The 19,119-nt window shown below is 46.7% G+C and overlaps 1 protein-coding gene across 1 annotated transcript; it reads left to right on the plus strand.

The window, feature by feature from the left end:
- The first annotated feature begins 312 nt into the window (after positions 1–312).
- On the plus strand, positions 313–17,981 carry RPAIN (RPA interacting protein). Its single transcript, XM_029612019.1, has 7 exons — positions 313–505; positions 1,518–1,700; positions 8,420–8,492; positions 8,826–8,937; positions 9,386–9,449; positions 9,999–10,139; positions 17,404–17,981. Exons 1-7 carry the CDS (start codon positions 434–436, stop codon positions 17,431–17,433), a joined length of 675 nt encoding a protein of 224 aa, XP_029467879.1. The 5' UTR covers positions 313–433; the 3' UTR covers positions 17,434–17,981.
- Positions 17,982–19,119: the final 1,138 nt, after the last annotated feature.

Consider the following 19,119-nt stretch of genomic DNA (forward strand, 5'->3'; position numbering starts at 1 on the left):
GACCTTGTCAGTCTGTCTCTCTTATGGCTATAAAAAAGCCTCTGAGGTTAGTTAAGTGGTAGCGCCGCAAGAATTTCTTGCCAGGCGAGTTTTAGTATAGTCACAATGATGCGTTTTGTAAATTTGCACGTGCTGGATCTCCAGCGTATACAAAAGTATTTCATACATATTCACTGTGGATATGCTGAAAAGCCGATTGGGTGTAGGGTCATCACCAAAACAGTTTTGAGAAACGCTAAATTCAAGCGGATCCAGTCATTGGACTACAAGTTCCAGAATGCAACGGGGGGGGGGGGGAGAGGAGGCAGAACAGGTCATTTCCGGTTGCTTGAGGCTGTAGGCGGGAGATAAAGTTAGCGAGCGTGGTCGCCGCCGCTGTTATTCTCTGGATATTTTTGGTTTGCTCGTGTGCCGGGAAAGCTCTGTGGCGGGAATGGACGTGGCACTGAGGCGGCGAGCGCTGTATAAGGGCACCGCGCCGCCCTGGAAGGAGACGTACAGGCAGGTGAGATCGGGGTGTCTGGGGCCGGCGCTGGAACGTCGGGAGTCGCAATGTTCGGAAACTTGTCACATTTTCGCAACTGGCTACAAGTTGAAAGAAAACAGCTGTCTGTATCGTTTGACCGAGGATGATTCTAGGAAGAGCAAGGCAGATCGGCAACGAAATGCTGTCCGAGGGGGCAAACGGGCAGCTACCGCTTTCATGTATATAGCTGAAGGCCCGGGGTGGGGGCTTCTCCACTGTTTCTCACTGGATATATCTGCTTTGAGGCATTCTGGTACGGTTTTGTTCGAGATCGCAGATATATTAGTCGTTCATGTATCCGGGAGCCATCTGGTGATGCTGTTTCTTTTCTTGGTCTTTTCTGCTCACCGTGGGCGGGGTTACCTTTTCTTCCATATCATTCCCTCCGAAACTGGAGGGAAGGCTTATGTTGTCATTATAGATTTCTGTCTTTCTGTAAAATCGCCAAGTTCTATTTTAGTTTCAAAACAGCCATATATACCTTAGCCAAAACGTGTGCTAGAAGAAAGTTTTCTAGATCTAGCTAGCATCGCTGGGTCAGGGAGTAATAGAGAAGCAAGAAACGCAGAACTGGATGCGGGTGCTTTATAAGTTAAAAAAAAAATTACAAACCTGATAATACTGTAAGCCACCCTTACATACCTTAACTTTTCTAGCGCTGGACAGTGGTCATACGTATTTAGGTAGGAGACCCTGTTCCAAAAAGCTTTATAATCCAAGGGACTACTTAGGTAATGGGAGATATTGACTTGGCCAAGGTGGTCTCTCCCTTCTTCTCAGCCCATTGGTCTAATCACTGGCCACGCCCCCATCACAAAACATCCTGTTAGGACTTAGTCTAAATGTTTCTATTTTATTATAAAATCAGACTACCCATAAGCATTGTTTTATAAAGGATACTTGTCAAATTGTTGTATTATATATATATTTTTTTTTTCTTTTTAATTTTGTATAATTGTTTTTCCTGCCCATCCTCCTCTTGTTCTTGAAGCGCTGTGTAGAGAGGCTGAAGAACAATCGTTCCAGGCTCCTGGACAGATACCGGCAGGTGGGGGAGAATGGGCACTGTACCATGCGGGGATCATTCCTGGTGCAAGAAGTCATGGAACAGGAGCTGAGGGCCTTGCATTTCAGAAGCACTGATCTGCCATCACGATGGCAAAAGGATTCACGGGTAAGGATTTTTTGTAAGCTAAAGGCCTCCCCCACTTGTTGGTGTGTAATTTTCATTTAGGACTTCACATTGTGGTCTTTTATGCTGGAGCCAGTAAGCCATCTGGAAGATCACGCCCACAAGTTCAATGGCTGAAAACTACAAAAAAGTGTCCCCACACACTCTTAAAAGGTGAAAGTGATTACATGGAAATACATTTTCTCAGTAATTTGGGGGACTACTTTGCACAGATCTCCAGTTGGTTTAGTGGGGTATCAAAGTGTCAAGGGGAAGGAATCTGGACCTTCCCAAATCATAGGCAAAGTAATATCTTGTTCCCTGTACGTACCTGGATCAGTCCAGACCCTGGGTTATGTCACCAATCCAGCAGAGGGAGGCAGAGAAACGTTCTTCTGACTCTGACGTATACCCTGGGGTGCCACCTGCAGTCCATCAGTATTTCTCTGTCTCCCAGCAGAGGTGGATGTGCCTAACCCTGCAGTCTGTGGTAGTTTTTGTTTTCTAGTCAGGTAGTTTTAGGAGTCAATTTTAGCAGGCTTTCTATCTCTTTTTGTGAGAGACTTCTTTTAATTTAAATTATTTGAAAAAAAAAAAGTGTTTCTTTTCTTACCAGCCATCTCACTGCCTCCCGGGAGGTTGGGAGGTCCTGAAGGGACTATCCCTCCTGGGTCTGAGGCTGCCGGAGTTGGGGAGGTTTGTACCCAGCAACCACTCCTGGCAGGGGTGATACCGGGGGGCCCGGTTCACTCACCCTACTTGGAGCAGCTCTCGGGGTCTGCGGCATTTGGTCAGGTAAAAAAAAATAATAATTTTTTCCTTTTGCTTTCTGTTTCTACCGGCAGCTGTATCGTGTTTTACTTACCTTTTCTGTGTTCAGCGGTGCCGTGCTTTTTTAATTTTTCGCCGGGGTTTATTTTATTCTTTTAAATTTGCGCCGTTTTTTCTTCACAATGCCGCGCGGCCTGCCGTGCTTGTGGAGACGCGCGAGTGCGTCTCTCCAGAGAGAGTCTCTGTTCTGCCTGCCTCCCTGGGGGGGGGGGGGAGGAGGCTCATCTATTTTGCCGGCGAAAGATGTGACTCGGCCACCTCACACGGCCCCGAAACCTTGGCGCGGCTGCTCCCCTACCCCGGACCCGTTTCGCTGCAGTGCAGGAGCGGAAGCTGTTTTAAGTTCTATGAGGGCGGCGACACAACAGGTTATTCAGGGAGCTCCGGACCTGCCTCCCTTGTCGCCACAGCTGGCGGTCCCTGGGGGGGACAAGCCGCGAGAGACAGGGGTAGGTTTATGTGATGAGAGCCTTGAGGAGGTTTCAAATTCTTCTTCTTCCTCCTCCTTCTCAGGGGATTTTATTTGTTTTCTTCGTAAGGCTTATAAGTCCAGGAAGTTTCATAGGAAATACAGGGACCACTCATCTGGGCAGGGTCTAAAGGTCCGCTCCTCCAAACTGGTGAGACCAAGCGATTTTGGGGCTGGGTCAGCTCCAAAGCATCCCCTTCACTCAGGCCCGGATCAGTCTATTTTTTCTACTTCAGAAGATTCTGAACATGACTCTTTGCCTGTCCCGGACAAGTCTCTGCCGGACAGGGATATCTGTGGAGATCCTGCTTTGGGCAGTAGTTCTGACCCTCACATAGCAGATGGGGATGACCCCAAAGTAGTCCGCCTTTTTAGAAGGGAGAAACTTAGTCCTTTGAGTCCGGCAATTTTACTTGAATTGGGTCTGGAGGCTCCGGCCAAAGATTCTCGGATGGGTAATATCGACCCAGTGTTGTTAGGCCTTAGGGGTCCGACGACATCCTTTCCTTTTCATTTTTCTCTCACTGACCTTCTCTATAGGGAGTGGGACATCCTGAATTAGGTCTTAAGGTAGCACGAGCGAAGGAAAAGCTATATCCATTATCTGAGGAGGCTTTGGAAATTTTAAAATTTCCCAAAGTGGATGCCGCTGTGTCAGCTGTCACTAAGAGGATGACTATTCCAGTGATGGGAGCTACGGCTCTTAAAGATCTACAGGATCGTAAACTGGAGGTTCAGCTCAAGCGAATTTTTGAGGATTCTGCTCTGGGTGTACGGGCGGCCATGTGTAGTAGCTTGGCTTTGCGAGCTGACCTGCGGTGGTTCCAGGCATTACAAACAATTCTTCCCTCTCTAATGAGGAGGTAGCACAAGCTGGTCGATTGAAGGCTTACATCGCAGATGCTTTATATGATCTCCTCAGGACCTCTGCTTGCTCTATTGTGGCTTCAGTATCGGCTCGCAGACTCCTCTGGTTGAGGAATTGGTCTGCAGACACATCCTCAAAAGCTCAGTTAGGGGCTTTACCCTTTAAGGGAAAGTTGCTCTTTGGTAAGGAATTGGAAGATTTAATTTTGTCCTTAGGTGAGAATAAGATTCACAAATTACCAGAGGATCGTCCTAGTCCTAGAAGCTCTTTCTCATCCCGCTCTCATTTTCGGTCTGGTCGAAGATTTCGTTCTTCTCGTCCTTCGGCTCCACCTGCTAAGCAGTCTTCGGGTAGACAACAGAATTGGCCTCAGTCCTTTTGTGGCCGCCGCTTCAGAAGACCTGGAACTTCCCAAGCCTCAGGTGGCACAAAGTATGCCCAGTGAGATACGGCCGATCCTTTCCCCGGTTCCGGTTATAGGGGGCAGACTGTCCCTGTTTTCCGGGGAATGGGCCAGATGGACGTCGGATCAGTGGGTTCTCTCAGTGATAAATCAAGGTTACGCTTTAGATTTTGTTCGGCTTCACCACCAGTTTCTAATTTCACCATGTTCTTACCTGGGAAAACGTCACGTAATAAAGGACTCTCTGCAGGGTTTGTGCGACCTCGGAGCTATAGTTCCGGTTCCAACATAAGAACATCGGAGGGGTCGTTATTCAATTTTCTTCGTCCTTCCAAAAAAGGAAGGAACCTTTCGTCCCATTCTCAATCTCAAAAGAGTCAACCGTTGCTTAAGGATTCCCAAGTTTCGAATGGAAACTCTCTGGTCTGTCATAGCTTTGGTACACAGGGGAGAATTTTTAGCGTCTCTTGACCTCACTGAGGCTTATCTTCACATTGGCATTTGTTCCGATCATCAGAAATTTCTCAGGTTTTGCATTCTAGGACAGCATTATCAATTCAGGGCTCTCCCGTTTGGGTTAGCCACAGCTCCCAGAACATTTACCAAGGTAATGATTGTGGTGGCCGCACAACTCAGGAAGGAGGGGCCTGTTGGTACATCCGTACCTGGACGACTGGTTAGTTCGAGCGAAGTCGGAATCTCTTTGTTGTTCAGTGATCAACAGGGTCATCGACCTTTTGCATTCTCTAGGCTGGGTGATCAACAAGGACAAGAGTCACCTAGTCCCTTCCCAGTCTCTGGAGTTTTTGGGTGCACTGTTCGTCACTCGTCAAGGAAAAGTGTTCCTTTCGGAACATCGCCTTCTCAAGCTTCAAACGCAAATCCGAAACTTACTATCCATTCCTATACCATGTGTACAGGATTACTTGACAGTCTTAAGCTCAGTGACCTCTACTCTGGAGTTGGTTCCCTGGGCCTTTGTGCATATGAGGCTACTTCAGCCTGTATTGCTTTCACGCTGGAATCCGGTTTCGGAACTATACCCCCTTCCCCTTACAGAGAAGGCTCATTTCAGCCTGGATTGGTGGTTACAGCCGGTCAGTCTACGGCGGGGAGTACCTCTAGAGATTCCAGAATGGACTGTGGTCACCACCGATGCCAGTCTTTCGGGCTGGGGAGCGGTATGTCAGAAAACATCTGTTCAAGGTCAGTGGTCCGAAGAAGCACGGTGGTCGATCAGAGACCAGAGCGGTACGCTTGGCCTTAATCGCTCTTCAACCTCTCCTATGCGGGAAGTCGGTACGGATTCTTTCAGACAATGCAACCACGGTAGCGTACATCAACCGCCAGGGAGGAACTCGAAGCTTCCTGGTAGCGCAGGAAGCACAACAGCTGATCACCTGGGCGGAACAACATCTGCTCAGCATTCAAGCCAACTTTCTCGGTCGTCATCATCTCGACCCAGGGGAGTGGGAACTGTGCGAAGAAGCCTAATCAGTTGATATGCAACAGATGGGCAACACCAGCAGTGGATCTCCTGGCAACATTCCAGAATTCCAAGGCCCCTCGTTCTTCAGCTGCAGGAGGGAAAGAGGAGCGGAAGGAGTGGACGCTCTGGTACTTCTTTGGCCAAAGGATGTTCTTCTCTATGTGTTTCCACCCTGGCCTCTGATCAGCAAGGTCCTGCGACAGATAGAGCTTCAGCGAGTCGACGTTTTAGTGGCTCCGGAGTGGCCACGCCGTCCGTGGTTCACGGACTGGACGGTCCCCTAAGATTTCAGGATCTGCCGCGCCTTTTGTCTCAGGGTTCGGTTTGTTTGGAAGAGGTCGAATGTTTCTCTCTAGCGGCAAGGATTTTGAGAGGCGTCGGTTAAAGAACAAAGGTTATTCCGATGCTGTGGTAACTTCTTTATTACGTTCTCGTAAACCTTCTACATCTTTGGCTTATGCGAGGGTGTGGAAAGTTTTTGAGTCATGGTGTATTGAGCACCAATTAGATCCAGTGCACTCTTCTGTATCGGATATTTTATCTTTTTTACAAGATGGTTTAGCGAAAGGTTTGTCCTGCAGTTCCTTACGTGTCCAAGTTGCAGCTCTTGGATGTGTTCGGGGATTATCCTTGGCCGCGCATCCGGATGTAGCGCGTTTTCTCAAAAGCGCACAACATCTACGTCCTCCGTTCCGGAACCCTTGTCCTGCATGGAGTTTGAATTTGGTTCTTAGGGCTCTGTGTGCGGCCCCCTTTGAACCCCTTAAATATGCAACTTTGAAAGATCTTATGTTGAAGGCGGTTTTCCTTGTGGCCATCTCCTCAGCTCATAGAATTTCGGAGTTACAGGCCTTGTCTTGCAGAGAGCCCTTTCTTAAAATTTCCGATACGGGAATTTCATTATAGACTGTGCCTTCTTTTTTGCCCAAGGTTGTATCATCTTTTCATTTGAATCAGTCTATAGCGCTTCCTGCTTTTCCATGTTTAGATCGTATGGATCCTTCCTCTAAATTGGATGTGCGATGTATGCTGTTACTTTATCTTGAAGTTACCAACAGTTTTCAATTGTCTGATCATTTGTTTGTTCTGTGGAATGGCCCTCGTAAGGGTCATAATGTTTCCAAGGCTACGATTGCTCGTCGGTTAAAAGAGACAATTCGGTCAGCTTATCTTCTGGCTCATTGAGATCTTCCTGAAGGTTTGAGAGCTTATTCCACTAAGTCGCAAGCTGTGTCCTGGGCGGAATGTCAACTAATTTCTCCTCAGGAGCTTTGTTAGGCAGTGACTTGGAAGTCATTGCACACTTTTGCTCGTCATTACCGCTTAGATGTCCAGGCTCCAAGTTCGGCAGCCTTTGGCGTGTTCTCCGAATGGGACTCTCTGGGTCCCACCCCAAGTAAAACAGCTCTGGTACATCCCAGGGGCTGGACTGATCCAGGTACATACAGGGAAAGGAAAATTTGGTTCTTACCTGCTAATTTTCGTTCCTGTAGTACCATGGATCAGTCCAGACGCCCGCCCTTTATGTCTGTGTATGGAAATTATCTTTTCAGAGAGTCCGCTCGTTCACGGTTTCGGTTTATAAACCGCTTTTCATGCTACTTTTTTTTTTTAATGTTTCTTGTTTATTCCCACGGTTTTTTGGGATTCTGCTTCCATTTAGGATTTGTGAGTTGGAAGTACGTTATAGCGTTTAGATAGCTAGTTAGTATTTTAGTGGTTATATTTCTGCTTTGATATCGTTCAGTACTGATGGACTGTAGATGGCACCCCAGGGTATACGTCAGAGTCAGTAGAACGTTTCTCTGCCTTCCTCTGCTAGGTTGGTGACATAACCCAGGGTCTGGACTGATCCATGGTACTACAGGAACGAAAATTAGCAGGTAAGAACCAATTTTCCTATTTAAAGCAGTTTCTCTTTCCTTCCGGGGTAACTTTTCATATTCATAAATGGGGTGGGAACATTTTAATTTGGCACAGTTTCACAGATCAGACGATGAAAACATTTTGAATGTGGGTCCTGCACTAATCATGTTGCAGTGAAGACAGCTTATCTGCCACTGATGTAGGGTGTTCTTGTTCGGATGGCTCTAGCATATGGTCTTAAGTATATTCAGAAATGACTTTTCAAGTGATTAGTCTAGTCTAAAAGTTGATGTTTGGGTAACTTTCTAGTTGTAGAAAATACTCCAGTTAAGAACATGCCATATTGGGTCAGATCAAGGGTCCATCAAGCCCAGCATCCTGTTTCCAACAGATCCAGGCTATAAGAACCTGGAAAGTACCCAAAAACTAAGTCGATCCCATGCTATAATGCTAGTGATAGCAGTGGCTATTTTCTAAGTCAGCTTGATTAATAGCAAGTAATGGACTTCTCCTCCAAGAACTTATTCAAACTTTTTTTAAACCCAACTGCATTAACCACATCCCCCTGGCAACAAATTCCAGAGTTTAATTGTGTGTTGAGTGAAAAAGAGCTTTCTCAGATTAATTTTAAATGTACTACATGCTAACTTCATGGAGTACCTTACTCTGTATAATGTGCTCACAACATAGAAAAGCCAGCATTCTATACATATGTAAATATTTGTGAAATTAAGTTCCTAAATATTTTGTTTACCTTTAAGTACCTAATAAGTTACAGACTGGATGTGTATTGTAGGTGCTGGACATGCTTGAGGATTTTGATGAACTGACTGTACTGGAAGAGATCAAACAAGAATTGATGTTAGAAGGTAAGATGCTGCATGCAGATGGCATGTATGGGAGGCCTCCTGCTGATTGGAGCTGGGTGATTAATTTCCCTCATGTATCTTCTCTGTACCTCTGTAGTTTATACCCTATTCTTGTCCCACTTTCATAGCTGTTTTCGAAGGGTGTTTTTTTTTGTTTTTTTTTTTTTTTATACAGATTTTCATTTTACTATTTACTGGAGATGGTGGCGGAGCTGAAGGCTGGTAGGGGGTTTGAGATGTGATAAGACATTTGCGTCCACCATTTTCACTATCTATAGAAGTGGCCTGACGATTGGCGCATCAGTTCCAAGTAGCTGTTACTCTCTTTCACAGAACAGTCCATGATTGAAGAAATCGATAAGGTCCTGGCATTTGAAGAGGCTTGTTTCCATTCTGCGATTGGACTGAATGCAGAGAACCAGATTGCCTGTCCTGTGTGTAAAAGGTCAGGAGCTGGTGCCATCTTGCTGCCATTAGTAATTCTGTTAGGTACCGTGGATATGTTGGGGGTTAGTATAGCTGGTACTTATGGTATGGCGATGCTCACCAATGTGAGGTTCCCCGCCCTGTCCATTTTATTTATTTGGAGTGTCATTGTTTAGTTGCTGGAGGGAACAAGGGATTTCTCCCTTTTTTCTTGTGTTTTTTTATACGTTATATCACCCTTACTAGCCAGTGAATTATATCAAGACCATGCCTTGATGTAAGCACGCAAATTGGTATTACTTTCGAAAAATAAACCCAGTGCTTCCTCTTTCCTGTGCAACAAGTTATCTTCTAGTCATGTAAAACTTCTTTCGCTATGAATAAGAGGCGCTGCTGCTGTGTTGCTTTGGGGTAGCAAATAATTTACGTTCAAGACTTCCCCACTATATCGACTGTTTCCTCTCTAGGAATAATCTCCATGTTCTGGGACATGTCATTGAATGTCCGTGTGGCGTGCATATTAACACACAGGTGAGTAATTATTTACATATCAATTTCCTACTATGGTTTTTTTTTTGTTTGTTTTTTTTAAATGCATGGTTGGGAGTGATAGATTTGCATTACCGTTGTTCTGCTGTCCACCAGCAGCACTGGGACCAAACGTGCTCCCTGTACAGCTGTTTTAGGAAAGGGCTGAGGCCTTAATGACCTTGAAATTTTTCATACTCTTAGCCTCAGCACTCACCCTTTGACCATTGCATTGATGGTTTTTGGACTGGGCCCATCCTGGAGCTGGCCTTTATCCAGTAACTTTTCACTGTACAGCTTGCTCAGGGATGTACATGAAATTAGATGGTGCTGACATTGTTTATTTAAACCAATCACAAATTTTAAAAGTTGAGTCCCTGTGGTAGTCTTCCTAAATCAGTGCCTCCGGTTAGTTGATTTTGAGATCCTACAGTAGCAAATGCTGCACATTTGACACTGTAGACACTACCCAAAACCTTTTCCTTCAACTGAGACATGGACTTGGATCCCATACTTTATTATTAAATCTAAGTATTTTATTTTGTACTTTAGCTTAGAGTGATGACTGTGCAACAGCTGCAGTTGCTGTTAGAAGAAGCTCTAACAGAACACCGGTCTCAGTGCCTGCACCAGCCTGTGTTTTCAGTCACTACTGCTATGGAAGGAAAAAGCAACCTATTTATGAGCTGTCAGGTGAGTCCTCTTCAGCTGTGTGCCTGACTCTGGCTTTAAAGGAAAGTTCTTACATATTCCTCAATTTATTCTAGGTACATGCTAGATTTTCTGTTCCCTGTACGTACCCGGATCAGTTCAGACTCTTGGGTTTTGACTTCCCTCCAGCAGATGGAGACAGAGAAGTTTTGACTGACTGTACCCTACCTATACCCTGAGGTGCCACCTGCAGTCTGTCAGTATTTCTGTCTCCGGCAGATGGTGGAGGTGCAAAGCCTGCAGTCCATAAAGATTTTAAAAAAAACAAAAACTTTTTTTTTCTTCTGCCTCCCAGGGGGTTGTTAGGTCCTGGTGGGACCATCCCTCCTGGTATTTGAGGCTTAAGAGCAGAAGGTCGGTGACCTTGTGAGCTCTCCATATGGCAGTCTGGTCGGGATGATACCGGGGAGCCCGGCTCACTCACCACATGGGATCACAACGGAGCCTGTTGCTTGCAGGGAGATTTGAAGTTTTAAAGTTTTGGGTTTTTTTAAAGAGAAAATGTTCCTATCTCTTCCCTCTCGCGTCCCGCTGGGTTAAGGCAGTGCGGGCTTCTCTGCTACGGTGCTACAGTCCCATTTTCGGCGTAGCTACTTGTTGGTCTTCCCCGTGATGCAGTGGGGCTCGGCGTGCTCCGGTTGTGGGGATGCCCTCACACTGCAGGCTGTGTTCCCGATGCCTCCCCTGGGGGGAGGGGCGGCTCTCTCCGGCGCAGTAGTCCTCCAGGGCCACCCGCGATCCTTCCCCTTCCGCGCAGGAACGGAGGACATTTTGGCTGCCTTCCAATCTCCTGCGCGAACCAGGTAGGGGGATTTCTCACCGGCATTGTCTCCAGGCGGGGGGGGGGGGCCTGGCCAGAGCCTGATAACTCTATGGCAGAAGATGGGGGGGACACTTGAGAGGACTCTGATTCCTCTTCTAGTTTTTCCTCTGACTTTGTCTTGCTGCTGCATAAGGCCTTCAAGGCCGGGAGGTCCGCAAAGCGCCTGGGGGGGGGGGGGGGAGGAATCCCCTTTCCGCCCTACCAAAAAGCCCAGAATTCTGGAGAGGTCGGGGGCCTCGATATACAGACGGCCCCAGGGGGCTTCTGAGGCGCGACCCGTGACTGAGCCTGCCCATGATGTTTCAGCTCTGGAGGACTCGCTAGGGCAGGACCCCTTGGAGGCAGACTCTGCCTTGGGTGACCAAGCGCTGGACAATCCAGCTCTGGTGGAGGGGGACAATCCTAGAGTTGTGCGGTTGTATCGCAGAGAAGAACTCGTCCCCTTGATACCCGTGGTTCTGGAGGAACTGGGTATTGAGTGCCCTCAGGAGGTCAGCAAACTGGGTTCTGTGGATCCTTTCATGGTGGGCCTGAGAGGTCCGACTAGGTCTTTTCCATTCCATGCGTCAGTCACTGACTACTTGTTCTGGGAGTGCGACACGCCAGACACGGGGCTGAAGGTCAGCCGAGCTATGGATAGGTTGTACCGGTTGCCTGAGGACACACTGGATTTACTCAGTCCCGAAAGTGGATGCTTCGGTCTCAGCAGTTACAAGGAAGACTCTCATTCCTGGCACTGGGCTACTACCCTAAAGGACCTTCAGGATAGGAAGCTGGAAGCACACCTCAGAAAGATTTGAGGTGTCTGCCCTCAGGCAGCCATGTGTAGCAGTTTTATGCGGCTCGCAGGACTTCGTTGGGTTCAGCAGTTGCAGCAGGACAGGAGGACCTTGTCAGATTCTGACATTTACCAGGTGGAGCAGCTGACAGCTGTGGTGGCCGATAGTGCGGATGCTCTGTATGATCTCCGGAGGACCTCCTCCAGGATCATGGTATCCATGGCTTCCTCTCGCAGACTCCTGTGGTTACAGAATTGGGTGGCAGATGTGGCTTCCAAGGCTCAGCTTGGATCCCTGTCTTTTAAGGGGAAGTTGCTGTTCGGCAAGGGCTTGGAGGAGATGCTTAAGTCTTTGGGAGAGAACAAAGTACATAAGTTGTCGGAGGATAAGCCGAAGGTGAGAAGCGCCTCATCTCACCACTCCCATTTCAGGGGTAACCGCAAGTTTTGGGCATCCATATCATCAGGGGTAGTCCTTTCGTGGTCGGTGATCTGGCAGGGAAGGCGCCCAGGGATCGGTTGGGGCCAAATCTTCCCAATGAAGCGATGCGGTCCACTCCTCATTTCCGAGAATAGGAGGTCGGCTGATACTATTTTACGAGGAGTGGGCCATCATCATGTCAGACCAGTGGGTCCTAAATGTGATAAAACACGGTTAGGCGTTAGAATTTGCTCAGCCTCTAAAGGAAAGTTTCTGGTATCCCCCCTGTTCATACAAGCAAAAGCAAAGAGCTCTGCTGGACATGCTTCGTCGTCTCAGAGACCTAGGTGCAGTGGCTCCAGTGCCCCGGGAGGAGCAAAGGACAGGCCGTTACTCCATTTACTTCATAGTGCCGAAGGAGGAGGGCACTTTCCGGCCCATATTAGACTTGAAGGTGAACAAAGTCCTGCGAGTTTGTTGCTTCCGTATGGAAACCCTGCATTCTGTGATCGCAGCGGTACACAGAGGGAAGTTCTGGCATTTCTGGATCTCACGGAGGAGTACTTGCACATCGGGATCTGGTCCGATCATCAGAAATATCTCAGGTTTATGATTCTGGGGGAACATTTTCAATTCCGCCCCTTCGATCTGGCCACAGCTCCCAGGACCTTCACCAAAGTGATGGCTGTGGTGGCGGTGAGCTGCGGAGAGAAGGGGGTCCTTGTACATCCCTAATTGGATGACTGACTGATCCGGGCGAAGTCTGAGGATTGCTACTGATCTTCATTTGATCTCATCCTGTGACGCCTGAGCTCATTGGGATGGATCGTCAATTGGGCCAAGAGCCACCTGAACCCTTCCCTGATGCTGGAGTTTCTGGGAGTGCAATTCAATACCAGGCGTGGGAAAGTTTTTTTCCTTAGAGAAACGGATCTTCAAATTGCAAGCTCAAGTCCGCAGCTTGTTAGCCAACCACTTACCCCGAGTTTGGTATTACTTACAGTCCTCGGATCCATGGCGTCCACCTTGGATTTGGTTCCATGGGTGTTCTTTCATATAAGACCTCTTCAATCTGCCTTGCTTTCCCGCTGGGACCCCATGTCCGAACAGTTCCAGCTGCCTCTTCCCCTTTCAGAGACTGCTCGGTCCAGTCTAGCCTGGTGGCTCCTTCTGCAATCCCTACGACGGGGAGTAAACTTGGACATTCCTTCTTGGACAGTGGTTACTACAGTTGCTAGCCTCTCCGGGGGGGGGGGGGGGGCGGTCTATCAAGGGAAGTCCATCCAAGGCCGTTGGTCACGGAGGGAGACGGCTTGGTCTGTCAACTGTCTGGAGACCAGGGCTGTCCGGCTGGCAGTACAAGCTCTATTTCCTCTTCTCCGGGGGCAGCCGGTGAGAGTACTATGACAGTGCGACGAAGGTGGCCTACATAAATTGCCAAGGAGGCACCAAGAGCCGGGCAGTGGCTCAGGAGGCCCAGGACTTAATTGCCTGGGTGAAACTACACCTGGACAGATTGACCATCTCATATTGCGGGGTCTGACAAAGTTCAAGTGGGCTACTTGAGTCTGCATCATCTGGATCCCGGAGAGTGGGAACCCTCAGATGATGCGTTTCGTCTCATTTGTCAACGGTGGGGCACCCCTTGTATGGATCTGATGGTGACATTTCATGGTTTTTTAGCCGGAGACGGTAGTGGAGGGGGTGGATGTCCTGGTTCTCCCTTGGCCATCAGATGTCCTCCTCTGTCTTCCCTCCATGGCCTTTACTCATAAAGGTCTTGCGCTGAATAGAAATACATCCAGGAGGAGACCCAAGATGGCCGCCACACGGTGAACACGGAGGCTGCTGAGCTCCGTGCTTTTTCCTTTTTCAACCTTGCTTGAGGTCTTTTTTGAATTTGTCTGCGTTCTTCCTAATGCCTCATACAAAACACAAGGCTAGAATCAGAGAGGTTACGGCCTCAACTCCAGTTTTACCTTCTCGACAGACGCGGATCGAAGATGTGCTTCCGGGTTTGCTGATTGAGCCGGTGAGGGGAGCCGCTGGCGTTGATGGTGGTGAGCGGACGCCACACGCCTTGGCTGAAGAGATCTCTCTTAGTCCCGGCGAGCTGACTACCCCCTCTCTTTCTTGCAATCCCCCGGTTTATGAAGGGGGAGAACAACTGCAAGAAATCTCATCGAACCAGCTGGTAAGAACACCGGAGGAGCCCCAGAGAAGCGGCATGGACATCATGCAGGCTTCGGTGAGCCTAGAGAGTACAGGCTCCGGGGGAGGAGAGACTGGCTCGAAACGAGAGGAGCAAGATGAGGAAAATCTTCAGGATATAGGCGGTGAGGAAAATGAAATCCATGTAGTATTGAAACATCGGCTTTAACAACAATGAATAAAGCTATAGTGGATTTAACTAACGTTGTGAAACAGAACTTAGAGAAATCTAATAACTTGGAAAAGGAAGTCCAGAAAATTGATTCTCATATGTTAAAGTTGGAGAAGGATATTAAAGATGTGAAAGAAGTTAATACTAACTTAATAAAGTCAGATTCATATGTGAATGGAAAGATAGATTTTTTGGAGAATCAGTTGCGAAGAAACAACTTAAGAATACTGAACTTTCCAAAAACAAAATGGATGCCATTAAGGGATCTAATTAAGAGCTACTTTAAAAACATCGTAATGTTCCTGGAAGAATTACCAACAGTGACAAGAGTGTATTATATCCCAGGAGGGAAAATGAAAGAGAGAGAATTTCAAGAAGCACAGCCGGATAAAGATATTTCCTCTGACAATTTAACTGATTTTCTTGAAAAATCATATGAAGCAAAGATTACAGAGCGAGCAACAATCTCTCTGACTTTCCTTCAAATGTCTGATAGAGACGAAGTGCTAAAGAAATCCTTTAAGAAGCAGGCTGAGTTGTTCTATGGATATTAAGTTAGAGTTTTCCCAGACGTCACTAAAAGAATTCAAGAAAAAAGGAAAGCCTTCCTAGCTTTGAGGAATGAAATTGAGACCAGAGGCGCAAAATTTTATTTGAAATACCCATGTCGTTGTATTCTGGTCTATAATAATAATAAGTATGTATTTACTGAATTGGAACAACTACGTGTATATCTGGATTCCCACTCCGATTAAGGTCCAGAAGTATTGGCTTGAAATAGAATGTATCGGCAAATAACCGTGTGATTATACTATTTTGTATAGATTTCTTATATTACCGCTTTGTTTCCTCGGGTCTCCCAATTTGCTTATAATTTTGGAAGATATTTTGCTTTTGGAAGTTGAATTACTTTAAAAATGGAATATATATATTTCTGTATTTTCTTCCTAATTACTTTTGATGTAGTTTCAATTGTGATTGAAATGTGAAAACTTGATAGATAAAAAAAAAAGAAAAAAAGAAATACATCCAGGCAACGTAGTTCTCGTGGCCCCAGAGTGACCAAGGCACCCCTGGTTCGCGGACCTGATTACTCTAGTAACAGATGGCCCCTTAAGTCTCGCACACCTGCCCAACCTCCTGCGTCAGGGGCCCATTTCTTTAGATCAGGCGGATCGCTTTTGTCTAACAGCATGGCTTTTGAGAGGGAGCATTTGAAGAACAAGGGTTATTCGGATGGTGTGGTCGCTACAGTCCAGGAAGATTTCCACTTCCCTGGCTTATGTTCGAGTGTGGAAGGTCTTTGAGTCCTGGTGCATTCAATGCTAGGTGGATCCCACTAGATCCTCAGTTGGGGGGGATGTGTTGGCCTTTATACAGGAAGGTCTGGTGAAAGGCTTGTCTTTTAATTCCCTGAGAGTACAGGTTGCAGCCTTAGGTTGTCTTTGTGGTAAGTTAGGCGGGGGCACCTTGGCTTCGCATCAGGATGTATCCTGTTTTCTCAGGGGGGCTAAGCATTTGCGTCCTCCACTTTGGAATCCTTGTCCCTCTTGGAGCCTTAACTTGGTTCTACGGGCCATGTGTGCTCCTCTGTTTGAACCTTTGAAGTGGTCGATGTTAAAAGATCTTACTCTGAAAGTGGTTTTCCTGGTGGCCACAGCTGCTACCCGAAGAGTGTTGGAGCTCCAGACATTGTCGTGTAGGGAGCCTTTTCTGCGGATTTCAAATATGGAAGTGTCTTCGCATACAGTTCCCTCCTTCTTGCCTAAGGTGGTGTCAGATTTCCATTGGAACCAGTCAGTGGAGCTCCCTTCGTTTCTGCCTCCAGATCTGGCTTCTCCTCAGTCTAGAGACTTTCGATGGCTGAATGTTAGGCAGGCTTTGTGGTATTTGGAGGGTACGAATAGCTTTCGCCTGTCGGATCATCTTTTTGTATTGCAGAGTGGTCCTTGCTGGGGACAAAAGGCCTTTAGAGCCACTATTGTCAGTTGATTGAAAGACGCTAGTACCCTCCGCATACATTGCTCAAAGTCATCCAGTCCCTTTAGGGCTTCGAGCTCATTCCACTTGGTCGCAAGTGGCTTCTTGGGTAGAATGCCAGCAAGTTTCGCCGCAGGAGATCTGTAGGGCGGCTATGTGGAAGTCGCTGCACACGTTTGCTAAGCATTACCATTTGGATGTCCAGACCCCAGAAGCTGGGGGTTTTGGTGACAGCATACTTAGAGCGGGACTCTCTTAGGTCCCACCCTGGGTAGTGAGGCTTTGGTAGATCCCAGTTGTCTCGACTGATCCGGGTACGTACAGGGAAAGGAAAATTTGTTCTTACCTGATAATGTTTGTTCCTGTAGTACCACGGATCAGTCCAGAGTCCCACCCAGTTTTCGGACTGGAGAAGACAGAGTCCGCTCGTTTTCAGTTATTTATAATCAGAAGAATGGCACAGGTTCTGGTCTCACACCACTTGTCTGGTGTCGGTGTTTGAGTTTACAAAAGTTCCTCTCCTGTTTTAAAGGGAATCTATTAGTTATCCTAGTGTTTGGTGTTTACTCATCTAGCTTGGGTACAGTCAGTCAAAACATATGTCTCCATCTGCTGGAGGGGAGGCAAAACCCAGCTGTCTGGACTGATCCGTGGTACTACAGGAATGAAAATTAGCAGGTAAGAACCAATTTTCCTTTAAACTTAAAGTAATTTCATCTCCAGGCCCTAGTTTTTGAAAAACAAACTGTTTTTAGATGCACAAAAAATCTATTTTCTTCCACTTTAATAGTATAATTGTTTGGTCATGGTGTAGTAGCTTAAGATATTTTATCTGAATAATTTATTTTTCTTTTGCTAAAGGTTTGTGATAGCATGATGCTAATCTTGTGACACCATTGGGTCTGCTGGAGCGTAGCGATGAAGAAATTGATATTGGGTACCTTGGTTTTGTTGTTTTCCCTATCTGACAGCACTTTTTAATTTCTATGTTAATATAGATAACACCACCATGGCTGCTTTTAAAAAAAAAATCTTTACAATAAAATTCATAAAGGATGGTGTTATGAACTTTAATTCTGTAAAGCAAGAGTTAATTCTGATCGGCTAAGGCCAGCTTGGGAAGCTATATGTTGATTACACGGGTCATCAGAATCCAATTCAGCACCTAGTTACTTCTGTCTGAGACCCTACAGCAGGGTCTGCACAATCCCTAAGCAGGCCTGATTCTCAGGCTACACACACACCACCTATAGAAGATGTCTGTGGCTTTGAGTTAGCTGCTCTTACCCTACAGCTACCTCGCCTTTTCACACACAGCTGTTGACTAGTCAAGGCAGCCTTAATTAATTAATCTGTGCAATGTCATAGACTAGTGTCTCTTATCCATTGCTAAGATGTTTCTCTTCAATAACTGCATATGCTCTATCCTGTAGCATTTTGTTTTCTTATAGCACAATAGGAAGAGAATATATACTTACAACTGGCTTTAAATTAAAGCTTTTCTATAAGGGGTGGTAGGGTAGCAGAGACAGGATCTTCCTCTCAGCTGGTAAGCTGCACTAGAGCTTATTACCTTTCACACCAGCCTGAAAAAATAGTTTTCTATTTGGTTAAGCCTTACAGCTTAAAAAGGAATGTTGGTTATTCTTGTACACTAAATTTGCCAAGGCCATGTTGTCACACAGCCAGTGTGGCAGTAAATGTGTTTACAGCACTGCTAAACCCGTTCATGTGACTAACCAGTTTTAGGCTTATTTTTGCCTGATGTGTTAAAAGCATTCTCTCCTCCTGCACCTGTCTGGTCTATTCACATTGAGGCATGCTTTTACATGGAGAAACAGGCTGACAATGCAAGAACACTCACCTTCTGACGCTATCCCACTTAGTTTTCTGTTAAATCGATTTCTTAAATGCCAAAAGCAAACAACAAGTTTAAGTACCAATTTGAGGACTGCACCAAATCTGACCAGCATGGCTTTAATAGGTCCTACAGGACTTGTTCTCACAAGGTTTTCAGTCCAAAAAGGAGAAAACTGGTTTACGTGCTAAACATGGAGCAGATTAGGATATGAGTAAATTTAACTGCTTGAACAAGATTGCTGACTGGTGAAGTATACACACTCTGTCAGCAGTGGATCTCTCAGTGGCATGACCCTCTCTGCATGCAGCTCCAAGTCCAATGGCTTCCATCAGCGTTCCTTTTCCATCTCCAGCACGGACCAGGGCAGTGAGACTCTGCTGGCAGCCAGCGCCTGCATAAATCCTGTTAATGGCATCATTGACTCGCTGAGCTCCAGCACTACCAGCCCTAAACTTGAACCTCCCCCATCTCCACATACCAACAGGAAAAAACATCACAGGAAAAAAAGTACTGGAAACCCCAGACCGGATGGTTCCCCCCCCCCCCCCCCGTGGTGTAGATGAACACGAAGAATTGTTTGAGTTCATCATTGTGTCCCTGACTGGGCAGACTTGGCACTTTGAAGCCTCTGTGTATGAGGAGAGAGAGCTGTGGGTCCAAGCTATTGAAAGCCAGATATTTGCAAGTTTACAGTCCTGTGAAAGCTCCAAGAATAA

This window comes from Rhinatrema bivittatum, chromosome 8, assembly GCF_901001135.1.
Source record: "Rhinatrema bivittatum chromosome 8, aRhiBiv1.1, whole genome shotgun sequence".
In the NCBI taxonomy this organism is placed as follows: domain Eukaryota; kingdom Metazoa; phylum Chordata; class Amphibia; order Gymnophiona; family Rhinatrematidae; genus Rhinatrema; species Rhinatrema bivittatum.

What these genes read in the sequence shown, in the direction of transcription:
- RPAIN (XM_029612019.1), top strand. Translation starts at nt 434, where the DNA reads ATGGACGTGGCACTGAGGCGGCGAGCGCTGTATAAGGGCACCGCGCCG. An exon ending in GCCTGTCCTGTGTGTAAAAG is followed by an intron (nt 8,938 to 9,385) that starts GTCAGGAGCTGG and finishes TTTCCTCTCTAG; the next exon opens with GAATAATCTCCATGTTCTGG. An exon ending in ACCTATTTATGAGCTGTCAG is followed by an intron (nt 10,140 to 17,403) that starts GTGAGTCCTCTT and finishes CTTTTGCTAAAG; the next exon opens with GTTTGTGATAGCATGATGCT.